This window comes from Melanerpes formicivorus, unplaced genomic scaffold (assembly GCF_026170545.1).
Source record: "Melanerpes formicivorus ecotype bairdi unplaced genomic scaffold, bMelFor1.0.p_v2 SCAF_5, whole genome shotgun sequence".
Taxonomy (NCBI): domain Eukaryota; kingdom Metazoa; phylum Chordata; class Aves; order Piciformes; family Picidae; genus Melanerpes; species Melanerpes formicivorus.
This window is the reverse complement of record NW_027142357.1, coordinates 36,463,156-36,480,523: the sequence shown is the minus strand read 5'-3', so window position 1 is coordinate 36,480,523 and position 17,368 is coordinate 36,463,156. Positions and strand designations below refer to the sequence as shown.

At 45.6% G+C, this 17,368-nt stretch overlaps 1 protein-coding gene across 3 annotated transcripts; it reads right to left on the bottom strand.

Annotated features, from left to right (window-relative positions):
- Positions 1-1,064: 1,064 nt before the first annotated feature.
- On the bottom strand, positions 1,065-14,491 carry LOC137441523 (carnosine N-methyltransferase 2). 3 transcript variants are annotated; one of them, XM_068139175.1, is made up of 10 exons: positions 14,407-14,491; positions 12,849-13,020; positions 12,700-12,813; positions 11,486-11,547; positions 9,934-10,072; positions 8,222-8,274; positions 4,077-4,184; positions 3,837-3,967; positions 2,718-2,811; positions 1,065-1,687 (listed from the first exon to the last, which is right to left on the bottom strand). In XM_068139175.1, the coding sequence occupies exons 1-10, from the start codon at positions 14,444-14,446 to the stop codon at positions 1,332-1,334; spliced, it is 1,269 nt and encodes a 422-aa protein (XP_067995276.1). In that variant the 5' UTR covers positions 14,447-14,491; the 3' UTR covers positions 1,065-1,331. The 3 variants fall into 3 exon arrangements, with proteins under 3 accessions (XP_067995276.1, XP_067995275.1, XP_067995274.1); XM_068139174.1 differs by having other exon boundaries at positions 12,700-12,888; XM_068139173.1 differs by lacking the exons at positions 12,849-13,020; positions 14,407-14,491 and having other exon boundaries at positions 9,934-9,988; positions 12,700-12,841.
- Positions 14,492-17,368: the final 2,877 nt, after the last annotated feature.

Below are 17,368 nucleotides of genomic sequence, written 5' to 3'. Positions count from 1 at the left end.
TGTTAGGGTTATTAGAGGTAAGGTTAGGCCCGTTAGACGTAGGGGTTAGGGTTCTACCATTAGGGCTAGGGGTTATTGCTGCATCAATGTACTGTGGACATTTCAGCTGCACTAAAGCAATTTCTTTCCAAAGTACAAAAATATATAATAAGAGAAAAACTTTTGGTCTGCTCTGCATTCAATGGCAGTCCACACACACTGCAAGTGCTTGAATTGCAATTAATCATGTCAGACCCTTTTACACTTTCAGAGGAGTTATTTATTATTACTATTGTATCAGCATAACGCTTAGCACTTTGCTAATAAAGCCTCTCTGACAGTAAGGGATCTGGTCTCATGATCTGCCTGCAAGGAAAGGAAGATTTTTACAGATGGAAAATTGGGCCCCAGCAAGAAGAAGTGATTAGGGCCCAACGGGGGAAGCCTGTGGCACGGACCCATGCAAAATGCATCTCTCCTGGGAACTGAGACAGCCTTTAATGAGAAAACCTGAACTTCCCTTTGCATGCTCAGATTTGTTTCTCTGTTGACTAACCAAATGTTTTTAACAGCAAATAGACTCTGATATGATTTCTAGCCTGGTTTTGGAAGCAGAGGACATAATTTAGCAATCAAAGAATCACAGAACCATTGAGGACCTTTGAGATCACCAAGTCTCCCTGCTCACCTGGAGCTCAGGCTCCCATCACTACTATTAAGCTGCTGCTGCTAATGTATTGTGAGATGCTAAGATGCTTGGGGCAGGAAATGGCTACGTTCATAAAACCACATGAAATATCCTAGCACAGAACATCTTACAGCTCAGGGCTGCATCCAGTGAGGTGCATTGCTGGGGTGCAAAGCAGTGGGGACACCTTGCTGGTTTTTCCTGGTGCTGCTGGAAGCAATGGGTCTGTATGCAGCCAGCACAAGGACTGCAGCCTCCTCCTGACTGCAAAGCAGTGCCTGGTCATACAGGCACATCTTTAGGTATGTAAAGGTGCTTGCTATATGGAAAATTGGAAATCCCTCTGTCAAGTCACAGACAGGATGCATAGTGTTATAAAAACCAAGTCCATTTAGGCTTATAGTGAGATGAAGCTCTTTACTTTCTAGAAAATGTTCTCCTAGGGCTGTATGAAATAGCCAGGTTTCAGAACCTTGGTCCTCACATCAGCGGGACAAAGAGCTCATTCCTTGTGTTGCAGGTGGCTCTGCTGCTGTTGGCTGGGCATGGGAGGTTGCAGCTGAACTCTGCTTTCTTGCCTGCCAGTTGCCTTCTTTCAAAGCTACACGTTCTATGACTGTATCACCTCCATACCCACTTCAGCTTTCCTGGTGCAATCTGGACTCTAGGATTCAACCACAATCATACTCAAGTTGTTGCTGAAGATGATTCTCCCATCCTTTTTGCTGCTGCACTCAGGCTGGCAGAGAGCCTCCTGCAGCTGCTGCCGCAGTCCTGGCGGGGCTGTGCCCAGGAAGTTTTTTGTCCCTGTCAGGAAATCCATCATGAGGCCTCCAACTGGGTCCCCCTCGATAAAGCACTCGGTGATATCCCAGCCCGACGGGAACTCGTAGGCACGATATTCAATACCCAGTTTCTTTAAAATCTCTGTGATGCCATTGGAGGTGATGTAGTGGCCATTGTCAGTGGAAGGCAAGCAGTGTCTGTACTTCTTCCATAAGCTGGCCCATCCGCTGCTGTCTGCCAGAGCATGAGAGAAGGTTACTTTTGCAAAAATCAAGGCAGTCAGACACCAACTAATGCAACTACTATGTGAGTCTGCAATACTCCTTCACTGCTGGTCCAGACCTTTCCAGAAGCAGGAGAAGCTGTTTCCCTTTACTTGAGTCCACTTACATGTGTTTGTGCCTGAAGAGGTTTAAAACTGATGTCCCTCAGCCTTCCTTCCAAAACTCTCCTGCTTAAAGGAAACTCCAAAGGGTCTCCAACATAGGATTTGTCCAGTTGGAAGAGAGCACTCAGAGTACACCAATTCACTGTGCACCTGCACATGCATGTTGCTTGTTTAATGTCTCTTTGCTAGAGAAGTGAAGGTGTGTTTATACACTGGACCCAATTTTAAGTGCACATCAAAGGATACATACCTGAAAAAGCCAATCCCAGCTAGCAAGGGAAACATCCTACTGGCAATGTGAGAAGGAGTTTTAATGGCAAACATGGAGAAGTGTGCTTCATCCACTGCACTATGAGCCAGGGATTCATGAAAGGCACATGGGGGAAAACACTCCTTTTAAAAAATAAGTTTTAATAGTGTTAAGTGCCTCTTTTTACTGCCCTGCCATAAAGCCCAGTACCCAACTGTCCTGCTGGGGTCTGCAGAGAGAAGAGCCCAAAGACAGGTCCTCTCATATCTTAGCTTGTGTTTTTCACAGTGCTGATTTCACCAGGAATGACTGAGCCTCATCCATGAACAGCCACACTTCCCTCTATCCAGTAATTTCACAGCAGGAGGTCTATTTGAGGTATGGAGCAATTAATCTGCACCATAATCAAGGAAGCTAGAGCACAAAGGCTAGAGCTAAGTGGTCCCATCAGACATTATGCTCCAAGAGGCTCAGATTGCATGCTGCCTATGAAATACAGCATTTGTTTCATGTAATTATTATAGAACAAGTGCTACTGAAATCCCACGACACATATTTGTGGCCTTCAAACCTCAAAGCTCTTCAAAACACCAGCAATCAAGTGAAAAATAAAAGGTGCCTCTTACCTGACAAAATTATGATCAGGAGTTTACCATGATGGTCGAGGCAGCTGTGGAAAAACTTGATAGTATTTGGTATATCCTCTACACGGTACAGCATCTAGGAATGACAAGATTTGCACACAGCAGTAAGTCCTCCTCCCCAGTGCAATGGCCCTTCAAAGGTTTAAACCCTTTCTTTGTGTTTTAAATCACTTCCCAGTTCCTTTCCAGCCTCTCCTGACTCATCACAACATGTTTAGGGATGCCCCACAGGACCGAACATTTCCAGCTGTCTGCTGGCACCAATAGCCTGGGATCCATTCCATGGACATTCTGCTCAGCCTTGGCCACCAGTCAGATGCTAATCTGCTTTTCAAGCTCAGTGCAGTTTTGTGGTTGGAAAATGTGGGCAGAGGTGAGCCCCCTGCTTTCTGTGGATGGTCCTTATCGCCAGGAGCATTTCTTGGACACGTCTGGGTTATGGGCAGGCTGGACCTCTGTTAGACACTTAGGAATTTGCACTAGGACAAAGCAGGGCTCATTTCAAAGGCTGCCCCTGGGACTTGTGCTTAGTCCTTGATCCAGCCCTCAAATCCTAAAACACTCTCTGGTGGTGAGCTCAGCTCTTATGAAATGAAAAGCAAATTGAATACAAGAAAAATGAAAAGCCAGTAAAGTCAGAAAACAATAGATTTCCTCACTTTTATTTCTTTCCCACAAAATGCAATTGTCACATGCAACATCAGTGTCACTGGTATTAGAGACACAGCAGTGAAATTTCTGACCCCAAAACCTGACATAGGTGTTTGCTCACTGTCTTTTTCCTTCAGTGTCATCTGAATGACTCTGATAAGGCAAGAAATCCAAGCTTCTTTTTTTTTTCAGCAGCAAAGCATAGTTGTGACCTGCGATGGCCTGGGATTCATCCTGTTTTATTACTCACTAGTATTAAACACCCCCAGTTAAACCAATATAAATCAGAGACCAGAACCTGGAAAAGGAGGGTTGGTGTTTGTAGGGCTGCTACAGAAATTATTGCTCATTGGAAAACTTCTGAGCTCTGGTGTCCATAACTTCATGCACACAGCAGAAAAGCAGAGTAGCTATAGCTAATTCTCCTATATTAAAGCAGGGCTCCATTACCTGGATCATATGGATGAAGTCAAATTTCTTATGCGTGCCTTTCTCTTTCACCTGTTGTTCATACTTGGAGGAAGTCATCTGGTGCCAAATAAAAGAGACATCCTGGAGATCTGGAGCTTGATTCACCAGCTCTGTTTTAAAAAGTAGAAGCAAAACATGAATTTCACAGACCAGCAGAAAAAACTGACAGTTCAAATTGCTGGTCCTTGCTGTAGCCCAGGAAGGTAGGGACAGCCTTACCTTTGTAAGCTGCCACGTGCTGTGGGTTGGGCTCTACAATTTCATTGTCAATAGGGATGCCTGGGTGTGCAGCCTGTAGTATCCTGATCATTTTCAAATCCTGCTCACCTAGTCAGTAAACACAAATGCATTACAATGCTTTACCTTGAGTACTGTGTCCAATTCTGGGCCCCTCAGTTTAGGAAAGATGTTGAGTTGCTGGAAGGTGTCCAGAGAAGGGTAACAAAACTGGGGAGGGGTTTGGAACACAGCCCTGTGAGGAGAGGCTGAGGGAGATGGGGTTACTTAGCCTGAGGAAGGGGAGGCTCAGGGGAGCCCTTATTGCTCTCTACAACTACCTGAAGGGGGGTTGTAGACAGACAGGGGCTGGTCTCTTCTCCCAGGCAACCGGCACCAGAACAAGAGGACACAGTCTCAAGCTGCGCCAGTGGAGGTTCAGACTGGATGTTAGGAAGAAATTCTACACAGAGAGAGTGATTGCCCATTGGAATGGGCTGCCCAGGGAGGTGGTGGAGCCACCATCATTGGAAGTGTTTAGGAGGAGACTTGACAGGGTGCTTGGTTGCATGGTTTAGTTGATTAGGTGGTGTTGGATGATAGGTTGGATGCGATGATCTTGAAGGTCTCTTTCAACTTGGTTTATCCTATCCTATCCTATCCTGTCTGTGCACCTACTGCCCTGCTGCCAGGAAATCTCCCAGGCAGAAATGAAGCACTCTCTACTGTGTGGCATTTAACCAATCTTACCATGATATCTCACTGCTGGAGGTTATAGATACTTGCAGGTAAGACTGAAAACAAGGCAAAGATAAGCAACAGTGCAGAAACCTGCTAATGGCAATGCTCTGGGTCATGGGACAGACAGGTCAAAACAATTAGAGATCAATATTTGAAAAGAAGCAAAACCATGAAGCATGGTTTTCAACAAAACCCACAAGGTTTGACTTGGGGCATGGAGGGAATCAGCACAGTTGTGCAACTTCAGCATGCCACAGGGTGGCCCATTCCTTTGGCACAGCCCTAGGGAGGTGATGGCTGCTCTGCTGCTGGTGTGACATGGTTTAGAGATCTGGGGACCTGCGTGACAAGAGGAAAACCCGTTGACATACAGTTCTCTGGGTCTTCCCTCTTTGGGGACCAGCCACATGGTCTCAGCTCTGGGCATCTGCTAACTAGTTACTTAATATCTTGGAGCTGCAAATAGAAAATTCTATATTTGTGTGTAGGTACCCTGCAAATATAGAATAGAATAGAATAGAATAGAATAGAATAGAATAGAATAGAATAGAATAGAATAGAATAGAATAGAATAGAATAGAATAGAATAGAATTAACCAGATGGAAAAGACCTTTGAGATCATCAAGTCCAACCTATCACCCAACACCATCTAATCAACTAAACCATGGCACACACATATAGATATATATATACAAGCTATTGATGCTCCTCTGTTGCTGTCTAATTTCTAGAGGAGCAAGTGGCAACCTATCCTTCTGTCCTAGGAAGTTCTCAGCCTCTTCCCAAGTGATGGAAGTCATCCTTGTTTCTTTCAGAAAGGCCACAGCCCACCAAGTGCACAAAATCTCTCTGGTACTATGCAAATAAATAGCAGAAGTGACCACCCTGGGTGAACCTTCCTGAGACTCCTGTCATATCTGATGGATGGGCCTAAAAATAATCCTCTCCTTGCAAATGTCACACACAGAGGGATTGATACAAGATACTGCATCTCCCCCAGCCTTACAGCTGATGCACCAGCTATCAGAAAAGTCACCATTGGCAGGTGTTGCAGTAAACAGAGTTTAAGGAGGGAAATACCAGCCATGCCAGCACTACAGGGACATATAAGGAAGGACGAGTCTTTTGAAAATGGAGGAAAAAAGTATCTCCGATCCTTGAGGAATGCTGTGGCAGAGGTGCAGGGCTGGCCAAAGGCACAAGGAAAGAGGCTGCTGCTCCATCTGTTGAAGGTAAATGTATGGATCAATATTGCTGACAGGAAGAAAGATCCCTATAGCAAGCAGCTGAATCACTTCAGATAGTCCCAAATGCCACATAGGATGTGCCTGGCATAGGGATCACCAGCAATTAGAGGTGCTGTTGTGGGCTCCCTCCAGGCTCAGGGAAGAGCTTTGCTGCCCCGTGCCCTGGAGCTACTTAGGGTGGCAAATCAGGGTACCAACAGCAACCATGTATCTTCAAAGATGTCCAGGTTTTTCTTTTCACTCCATCCCTGTAAAATGCCCTAAAATGCCCTAAAATCCACTGCAAAAACAAGCAGTAAAATACAATGCTTCAGAGCAGAAATTTCTCTGCTCCAGCTTGCCCTGCCAGCGACAACCCTTCAGCACTAACCATAGCAAAGTACTCCAGAAACAGAGTGGAACCCCTCTGCAAAGAGCAACCCAGCCTGGCTCCAACTGGGAGGTTACAGCCAGGATATTTCAACCAGCTACAGGAAACTGTGGTGAATCAGAAAATGTCAAAGATGTGGAGTTAGTCACTAAGCCCCATTAATATTTTTGTCAACTAAACTAATTCAGGGAGCGCTCTGAAATCAGAGTCCAAGCCTGGAAAGGTCAGGGATCAGATATAACCTTTTGCTCAATGCCATTCTAGCTGACTCCTCTCCCTGGCTGCAGCCATGGGTAAGCTGGGGGGGGGGGTGCAAGTCTGTACTCCTGCATCAGTTTTGTCTTCTGGAGGGGTACTTATGCAGTAAATCTGGGCAATTTTAGAGTTTTTACCTTTCCATTACAACAGCTTCTAAAGAGGAAATAAGGAAAAATGAGGAAGATGCAAACAGTCAATATTCCCTTGTGTTTTGTTTGGTTTTGGTGTTTAGGTTGGGGTTTGGTTTTTTGTGGGTTTTTTTGCTGTTGCTGCTTGTTTTGTTAGTCAGAATTTGGGTTTAAAATAGAGTGTAATTGTGAACTGGATGATTTCTTCCTGCTTGTCTTCTCATATGCTCCAACACATTCCCCATTGGGGAAAACAATTCAGTGCTATTTTACTCAAGAACAAAAAAAAACCAGTGATAAACTGATGTTCATTTAAAAGTATTAACACTTAACGTTGAGCTGTAAATATGCTTTAAGGCAAAGCCAAACTCTGGCAAATCAAACTGTCCCTTCTCTCTGCTTTTTATTTTCTCCCAGTTTCCCTAGGAGCAAATTTGGATGATTCACCTGTTTTGTTTTAACCACAAGTGCATTTAGCATAGCATTAAAACTATTAGTTCAAAAGATGGATTTCTCTCTGGGAGCAAATATCATTTGTAATCAAACCCTACCTGTCACTGGATAAAAGCACAGCACTAACAAAGACAAATGTCTTGAAAAAGCTGATGCAGCCCTGTGCTTATGGTTGTGGCCAATTGGTTTTGCAGCACCTGGAGCAGAGCATTACTCAGCTTGGCCTCTGAGATCCCTAAAAGTGAAGTAAAAAGGAAAGATCTCTTCAGGTGGGATACTCTAAGACAGAACTTTGGGTGGAATGAACTCTTGGATATCTCTTATTCTCTCCAACAAGGTCTGAAGACGCCCTTGTACCTAACTCAGAGTAGGACCTTTGCTTTAGAACATAGAAAATCAGGCAGCAGTCATCAAGAGGCAGAGATTAAACTAAAATCAGCACACTAATCCCACTTCTTGTAAAGATTTGGGCAGGAGTATTTCAGAAGTGAGATGGGGGAGGAAGGGAGGAAGCATCACCGTCCTGGCTCCTCACCCTTTTTTGCTGTTCACTATTTCAGGCCAAGAAGATAGGACAAGGGATGATGGTTTTAAACTAAAAGTGGGGGAGATTTAGACTAGACAGAAGGAAGAAATCTTCTACAGTGAGAGTAGTGAGGCACTGGCACAGCTTTCCCAGAGAGATGATATATGCCCCATCCCTAGAAACATTCAAAGTCAGGTTGGGTGGGGCTCTGAGCAATCTGATGTGTCCCTGTACAGGACAGGATCACTGCACCAGGGGGGACTTTAAAGATGCTTTCTAATCCAAAGCTGTCTATGATTCTATTATTCTATTTAAATGAGAAACCCTGCTATGTACTCCTGAGTAGTCATCCCTACTGCTCAAAATATCAGTGTCACTTTCTGCTACCCATAAGGACCTCCATCCCCTACCATCAGCTCCTTACCTGTGCCGCTTCCAACTCCCAGAACATTGATGGTCGATTTTCCATTTCCAAGACTGCAATTAGAAGCACACATCACTTAACCACACTATGTCACATGGCTTCATGCTTTAATTTTAGTATCTTGGATGCCATGCTAGCTCAGGAATTTTTATATTTGTCCACATGAATCCCTTTGGAGCCCAGCTACATGCTGGGAGCCAGCCCTGCATTAGCAAGCTCGTATTTCAAAGTATAGTAAGCATCAGGGTAGAATGTTTCTCATCCTTTGCCAGAGAGTTTCCTTGAAACTGTGGCTGGCACCACACAAAAAGTCCTTAGGAAACCCAGGGAAAAGGGTTCCCTTTGAGGCTAGCAGGGCTGTGCCTGGCTGGAATGGACACTGCTGGGGGGCAGGTGCAAGATGAGCCAGAGAGAAACCTCCACACCTTCAGCAGACCTATATGAGTTTCCATCGTTGGATATAAATGCCCAGATAAAGTGAAAAATCAGGCTATCTAGGTGACTGGAAATCCTCTCTTTTCAACATTAATCTTAGAATCTTTAATAATTTTTATCTTAGAAAAAAATTCTTGTGAAAAGACCAAAAAATACTCCAATCATGTCGCTCCTAGCAGAACATCTAAAACCAGCCTGGCTTGAGGATGAGAAGCCCAGGCTCAAGGTGCCTTGCTGCTCTGACCTGCTTTATGGTCTTACTCTGCTGTCTGGAAGGGACTGAGTTTCCCACACACCATCTCAGGAAACACCACAGCAATGATTCAATCAGAGGGGAAGGAGTAGTAAACCCAGGGGTGTGTGAGCTAGTCAAGGCACCTTAGCCCTAAAGAGGGACAAGACCCTTTGACCGACCCACAATTAGCAGCACAGGAAGCCACAATATTTTGCATAACTTAAAATTCACTTAAGTTTTTAGGTTAAAATTTCCCCATACTAATGATTTTTAAAATTACTATTTCATTGCTTATTTTATATATATATATACACACATATATTATACATATATATACACACACACATGTAAATGGTCTGTAGGATAAAAATGTGCCTGCCTATTTTGTTTGGTTTTGTTTTTTCCTCAGTTGAGGATACAGCTTCTACAGCAACCCAACAAATTACCCAGACCTGAAAGAACTTTCTTGTGGTTTGGATCTAGGCTGTTCTAAAACTATCTGCAGTCATCCAGGATTAATGTACTGCATCAATGCTTCACAAAATTGATCGTCAGTTGGTACTGAAACAATGCAAATCAACTTAGGATAGAAATAAGGAGATTTCAGGGGATTGAGGAATTAGTCACTAGAAGGGAATCAGAGATGTGTTTCTATTTGGACTGATGTGTGCTGAAGTCCCAAAAGCACGCAGAGAGCGTGGGGGAGCTTTCTCTTGAAAACCAACAACAAATGAACAACAAAACCCCCAGTCTTTAATCCCTGGGAAATCAGCTAATGAAAAGAGATGGACACGAAAATGAGGTCTTGATTCTTTCCTCCACATAAGCTGAGCAGCAGCAGAGCTTATTGATTGAAGTAGCACGTGTTCTGGAGTCATTATACAAAACAGCCTAAAGACTGCTATTAAGGGACTTAAAAGTGAAAAGCATTAAAAGTTCATTCCTGCCCCAGCAAATCTTTAAGCATGTTTGCTGACCCTTGTATGTAGGTTGCCCTCAGGATAACAGATGCCTTTCCCACCCTGGAGGAAGTGCTCCTTACCTAGCCATGATGTTGGGCATTTCTTCCTTGTTGAACTCATCCATGCACTGGTGCTCTGTAGAATGATCCAAAAATGACTTAAAGGCCTCTACATACTCCTCAGCTGTGAGACTTCTCATGGAAGGGATCACATATAGCTCTTAGGGAATGAATTAAAATTGTGTCTTAGTGGTTTCAAGGTAAGTGAAAGATTAAAGCACTTACCTCATGGAAGAAACCCAGCTCAACAGAAGCCAGAGATGGTAAAGATGGTACAAATGAGGCATGGCCCAGGAGCCACCCATACAGGTGGGCTCAAATGAACACTTTCCAACTTGTTCACACTCAGGGTTTGAAAACCATTCTTAGATGCCCTTTTACATGAGCATATTTGGTAAGTGCCTCATTACTACAGGTCAGCCTCAAGAAGTCTCCAAAATGCTTAACCAGATATGTGGTACTCGGTTTGCAGAAAGGGAGGTGACTGGAGTGCTCTTCTGGATGACTCAGGCAAGAAGTTGAAGGGAATCACACAGCAGGTGCCAGACATGCTGGGTGCTGTAACTGAAATTGCCAATTGTTGGCACATTTGCTGTGAGGGGTGATGCAATACAAAACCAGTCACCTGCAGCTCAAACAAAAATAGTCAGCCCTGTGCTCCTCATTTCTGACTCTTGCCAGCATGGGATGGCAACATACTGCTGGAGAGGTGAACTCCTACTGGGAACTGTAGTTTGTGGTCAGGAGGGCAAGTGATAGCAAAAGCTTTTTATCTAAACAGGCTTATGCTCAAATGTGGCTGGCTGAGACCAAGATTTCCATCTCTGAACCAACGCCCAGGACTACTCAAGGGGTTGCAAGCAATTATTGCAAAAACCCACCTTCCTGCTGTCTCATCCTAATGACAGTGCTGCTGCCAGGGCACAAGCTCTGGTCAGCTACTCTGGCTGCTGGTCTGAAGAGTAACTATAATGCTAAGACTTAAGGCTTGCAGCCTTGCAAGCCTTGCATAAGCAAGACTTATGGCCATGCAGCTGAGTATTGGCTCTGATGTCAGTCTCAGACAGAGGGCTGCAGTAGTAAGGCAGTCATCATGCCAGACTTCAGTATGAGAGATTGGAAAGGTAGCATTCAGCCTTTCCCCCTAAACAAAATGAGGATGAAGGACAGGACTCAGCCAAACACCTTGATCCTCATTTTTCCCTTTGGAGGAGCTGCTTATTTCTCATTTGCTTTTAGCTGGTCCTAGTAAGAACACTCTGTGTGTCTCATGCAGGGCTGTGCAATCTTACATCAAATGCCCTTATTGCTTCCAAAAGCACATATCCTTGGCAGCTGTGTTTCTGGTAGGTATGCATGGAGACTCTATGTTGAGCCCTACTGGAGGTCAAGATCCATCTTCCACACTTTGGATTCATACTCTAACCTCAACTTGAACTGTAGTCAGTTTAGCATACTGTGTCTTTTTCTTCCCAAACAATCCCCAACTCAAAAATAATTAAAACATGTCTGTAGTGGCAGCAAGCTGAGGATATTTTCCTTTAATAGCTTATTTATTTATCCTCTTAAATACCTGAATTATCATGCGGAGCTGTCAGAATCTCAGCTTCAAAGTTCGTGCTGGGGAATCTATTCCTGTAAGGAAAATATAGGGCTTCAGTTATTTGAAGAACCTGCATGCTTTTTTGAAGCTGCATTGAAAACGCAGAACAAAAGTAAAATACTCCAGGACACGTGTTCCCTGCCTGGTAATCAATGCTATTTGTTCTCTTTAAGTAGACTAAAGAAAGTCAAAACTGCTTGTTCAGCTGATCACCCATGAGCATCAGCAATGAATTGGCCACCTGCACCAGCGCTTGTCTGAGGTGTTTTGGGAAGCTTCTCCTACCTCTGAAGAATTGGTAACCAGTCAATGCATTGGAAGACATTGACCTAATATGACACACCCTGTGAAACCTTTAACCATGAATGGAGCAGAAGAAACAGCAGTGAAAGTAGGAAAGTGCTATAGTGAGTTTCAGTATTTGAAGTGCTAAAAGATCCTGGGACATGAACTCCATTTCTGACCGGTCAAACGTTTCCAGCCATCCCAGGAGACCTGCCAGGTGACCTGGATAGACTGCACCACAAGTATTCACCATGATGGATGATGCCAAGATAACTCTTCCACTGAGGTTTTTGTCTTCTCTCCCCAGGCAGGATTTCTAAGACTGATTAACACTTGTTGCTGGGAAGGTGAAACAAGGCTTAATTACTGCTGGGAACCAAACGGACTTCCTATAAAATCTGCAATACCTTGGGCTGGTGCTGCCCATCCCAGGACCCTGACAGCACATAGGAGGACTGAAGCAGTGAATGTCAGGCAGCAGAATGCTCGTGGGCAGGAGGTCCTGCTACAGCTCCTGCCTAAGTGGAAGCTCATTGTTAGCAAGGCTAAACCTTGTCCTCCTCAGGAACTGAGCAGGTTGCATTATGGACTGCAGGTGCAGGGCACAGAGGGAGTTCACAGTGTCACCTTTAAATTGAAGAAATCCTTAACTCCCAATGTTTCTAGCAACACTGACTGCAAGAACACCTCATAATTTCATTACACCTAAACTAAGGCTGCTAGCAGACTCAAAGGTCTCCTCACAAAGGCTAGCTTAGCCCTCATCCCTCCCAGGATATGGGCACAGCTGCTGTTACTCCCACCTTGCACACATCCTTCTGTGACAGGGGAACTATGGGGACTGGCTATTCCGGCTGCAGGAAAATGCGTGCCTTCATTCCCCTTCAAAATCCACATACCTCTTCATCTCTGGAGTCGAGTCCATGGTGGAGGAGGGTGTCGCGCAGGAACACGGCGGCTGGGCACGGGCCTGGGGATTAGCAAAGTGCCTGCCCCCTACGTTAACATGTCCACTTGCCGCCCCTCGATGCTCACCCCATCGCAACACGGGCGGTGACCCCGGCGTGCGGCCACGGCTCTGCCGGCACCTGTCAGGACAAGCAGCGTCACTGGAGCGAGAAGGCGAAACCTGAGCCCCGCGGGGCAGCAGCGAGCGGCCGGGGCGGGCGACGCCCAAGGCCTGACGTCTGCGGGGCCGTCCTCATCGCAGGGGAGCTGAGCTGTTCCCAGGGGGAGAAAAACAAAGGAAAAGGGACTGAATGAGACTTCTGAACGTTCCAAAGCTGGGTCATAGTGGTGGAGGAGTGTCCGCTGGTATCAGGCAGACTCGGGGGGCTATTTCCATCGGGTTTTTAATCTGTCTCGAGCCTTGCCTCTCCTTTGTGCTCGTTGCCCTGGGTGGGACGAGCTGCTCTCCTACATCCTTCTTATGCTGCTGCTGCCTGATGGGCAGACTGGAGAATTTTGTTGGAGAGCCTCACTTTCTCCACCGAGAAGAAGGTCTTGCTGGACACCCAGAGACCTGAGTAAATGGTTTATAACATCACCAGTTCAGGAGAAAGCAGACCACAACATCAGTACCTACTAAGGGATGCTGCAGCCTGGGCAGTCTGGCACTCTCTTGTCCCGGCCCTGCAAGAGGGATGGGAGCCAGGGTGAGGGGCAGCAAGCCCAGCCTTATCCCACTCTGCTTGATAACTTCTGGGCTTAGAGAGCAAGGAAACATTTGGGAGGGAGGGGGAGAGCTGGCCAAGTTGTAGATGGCTGCAGGTCTCCAGGGTGGGATGGCACAACTGAAGGAGAAGTGATCATTATGACAAACACAGAAAATCCTGAGTGCTCCCTCAATTTGGCCTTTTCTCTTACCAAGAATTACACCATGCATTAATCTCTCCTGTTGACCAAAGTCTAATAACACAAAGCTAAAAAGGAAAGGATGTAGAGACTTTATGCAGCCACGCACCACGCGAGTTCAATGGCAGAAAGCACACCATTAGGATCCTCTCCACTCACTTTCCCTGAAGGCAGAACAGATTTAGTAGACAAAAAAAAAACCCTCCTCCCTCACTGAGGTCCCTCCCCCAAAACACCGCCTGCCCCACACATCTCACCGAGAGCAAGGTTCACGTTGTCAGGTCAGGATGCTTCACCATTAAGCGATCTGCCTTGGTTTATACTAGATTTGGCTTCTGAATGGACTTAAGTTATCTCTACCACAAGTCAAAGCCACAACAGCATGTTAATCTAGAAGTGGCCACATCACAGTTCTTACCCAAAAAAATCATACCAAAGATGAGAAAAGACCAGAGCCTCTTTACTGACTCTAAAATTCAGATTTGGCTCCTGATGACCACCCTGGTGGTGATTTTACATCAACCATTTCCATCCCTAAATATTTTTGCTAGAGATGCCAGCTCCCAGACACTAACCATGCAGCTGGGGATGGCACCTGGTGTTTGTAAAGTGAACCTCACACGTTGCAGCTGCAGCTACCTCATGTCCCCAAGCCACGTCTGCCTCATCCCAGCATCAGGCCCCAGTACCACTCCACCCCACCAAGCCATTGCAGGGATGGACACCCTGTGGGTCCCATCAGAAAGCCATACCTCCCCAGAGCAACAGGAACTGCAGAGAAACCTCCAGCATCCAGGAACTGCAGACCTCTTGGAAACCTCCTTGTACACCCAATGGGGGCTGATACCCCTCCTTGCTCCCTCCTCCCATGTCCCTCCGCCCAAACAACCCACGTAGGCGCATGCCACAACTGAGCCGGCATTAGCCTACAACAACAGCCTTTGTTCCTCTGGCCTTGGAAACAACAGCACATTGTGGCCAGCTGCCTACAGGGTGGCTTTGGAGGATGTACCCTCCACATGTTGTGCTTTGGGTTGTTCTGGCAATCTCGTGACTAAATCCGCTCTAAACTGTGTTTTTGTGCACATTAGAAAAGCTGGGGGTTTGATCAGAGAGATGATGGCTAAAGCTAGAGCCCAGCTGCAGTGCAAGAGAAACAAAGCACCAGTGTTTTCCCCCACACACTGTGGCTGTGGAGGTCAGGTTTGGGCTGATCCTGGAGAAGCAGGTCACTGACTTGTCCCAGGGGCAAGCCTGCCCAAGGCTGGTATCATCTACGGCGCCAAGCCCCCTCAGTGCTCCACCTCCATCAGTCCACTATGACAAAACTCCAACATGCATCTCAAGGCAGCAATGTCTTAGTATTTGGAAATCAAATTTAAATGGATTTACCTTCTAAATAGTGATCAGATTTTAGGCTGATGAACGTCAGGAAAATCCTTGGCATTTTTATGGAGTCCTTCAAGGCATTACTAGCTCCATCTATAATTACTGATTAAGGTCCATGTAATGTAACTTTGATTTTCTCATGAGCAGAGCTCTTTTCTTCTGCAGCAATGTTTCTTATTCTTTTTTTCATTTTCTTTTTTTTTTTTTTTAGTGTGTTTTCATCAGTTAGGTATTTTTATCTATTTTTATCTTCCTAGACACATCTTCTAAGATGTAGCCAGCAGTTCCTGTACTCTCCTAAGTGAAGTACTTGGTGCAAACATGTTATTCTGCATTAGGCAAATTGTGATAGAGAGGAAGATAACCATCAATTTTGTAGCATCCATTTTCCTGATAGTTAATGGCATTCTCCCAGGCAACCAGCACCAGAACAAGAGGACACAGTCTCAAGCTGCGCCAGGGGAGGTTTAGACTCGAGGTGAGGAGAAAGTTCTTCACCGAGAGAGTCATTCATCATTGGAATGGGCTGCCCAGGGAGGTGGTGGAGTCACCATCCCTGGAGGTGTTCTAGAGGAGATTGGGCGTGGCACTTGGTGCCATGGTCTAGTCATGAGGTCTGTGTTGATAGGTTGGACTCAATGATCCTTGAGGTCTCTTCCAACCTTAGTTATACTGTGATACTGTGATTATGTTCTGCATTCACCCTATTAAACCTTTAACAGCTCCTGGGTAGCAGTAGACTTTGGAGTTCAAGCAACAATGTTTGGTTTTATAGGTTCCTATAGGAAAAATTATGACTTCTGATAAACACTGAAAAAACATTACTTTGGAGAAGCAGAACCCGTCCCTTCCCTGGGGGCAACAGCACCCACTGCTGCTCAGCCCAACTGCTTCAGCCCAACTGCTTCAGCCATGGTTGGATTCGACCTCTCAAAACCACCAAAGTATCTAGGTCTGCATATCAATTATTTTCCTTAACACAGCCCTTCCTGCCTTTTTATTAAAGACTGCCTACTGTTGCAGTTCTTCCAGACCTTTTAAAACCAGTCTTTGACTAGAGGTTATATCTCATGTAGCTGTAATTATAGAGCGAAGGCAAGGGCAGAGAGAGAGTACAACTTGACCATGTTCAGAAAAGGTTCTTTGATTCAGGGTGAAGCCCAGCTTCTGGTCTACAGTTTCTCTGAAAGCAAAGGCAGGTATGGTAAAATGTGCCTTTTACTCCTGGGGAGCTCCTGGGGCTTCAGCTGGAAAAAAGTATGCTCAGAATTTAATTTCCCCTGTCTGTAGCCATACTGCTGCTGATAGCGTGTGCTGGGAGCACAGCGTCAGCAGGATTAAACACACCTGACAGGTACAGTGCTCCAAAATCAGGGTGTTTGCAATATGGAAATGTGGAGAATTGCCAGTGAAAGAGGTTTTGTTCTTGGCTCAGAGTCAGCTGTGCCAAGAGTAAGACAACGGAAACTTGTCCCTGAGAAGTTTTTCACAGTACATTAGAGGTTGGAAGAGACCTCCAGAGATCATCGAGTCCAACCCCCCTGCCAAAGCAGGATCACTTAGGGTAGTCTGCATGGGAATGCATCCAGGTGGGTTTTGAAAGTCTCCAGAGAAGGAGGCTCCACAACCTCTCTGGGCAGCCTGTTCCAGTGCTCCATCACCCCCACTGTAAAGAAGTTTCTTCTCATGTTGAGGTGAAACCTTTTATGTCCAAGCTTGTACCTGTTGTTCCTTGGTTTATAACTGTGCACCACTGAAAAGAGATTGGCCTCCTCCACTTGACACCCACCCCTCAGATATTTGTACACATTGATGAGATTTTCTGGTTCAAGAGCCTATTTTAGAGGAACATGAGGGACTAAAAGGAAAAGGAGTTTCTAATGAAAAAAGCAGACCCTCACTTGGAGGTCTCTGTCCAGCTCTGGAGTCCTCAGCACAAGAAGGACATGGAGTGAGTCCAGAGGAGGCCACAACCACCATCCAAGGGCTGAAACATCTGTGCTGTGAGGCCAGGCTGAGAGAGTTGAGGTTGTTCAGCCTGAAGAAGAAGAGGCTCCAAGGGATACCTAATTGTGGCCTCTTAGTACTTAAAGGGGGCTTATAAGAAATATGGGGACAATATTTTTAGCAGGGTCTGTTGTGATAGAACAAGGGGTGGTGGTTTTAAACTAAAATTAGGGAGATTTAGATGGGACAGAAGGAAAAAAAAAATTTACAAGGGTGGTGAAACACTGGAACAAGCTTCCCAGAGAAGCAGTAGATGCCCCATCCCTGGAAGCAGTCCAAGTGAAATATTCAAGATAAGGTTGTACACGGCTCTGAGCA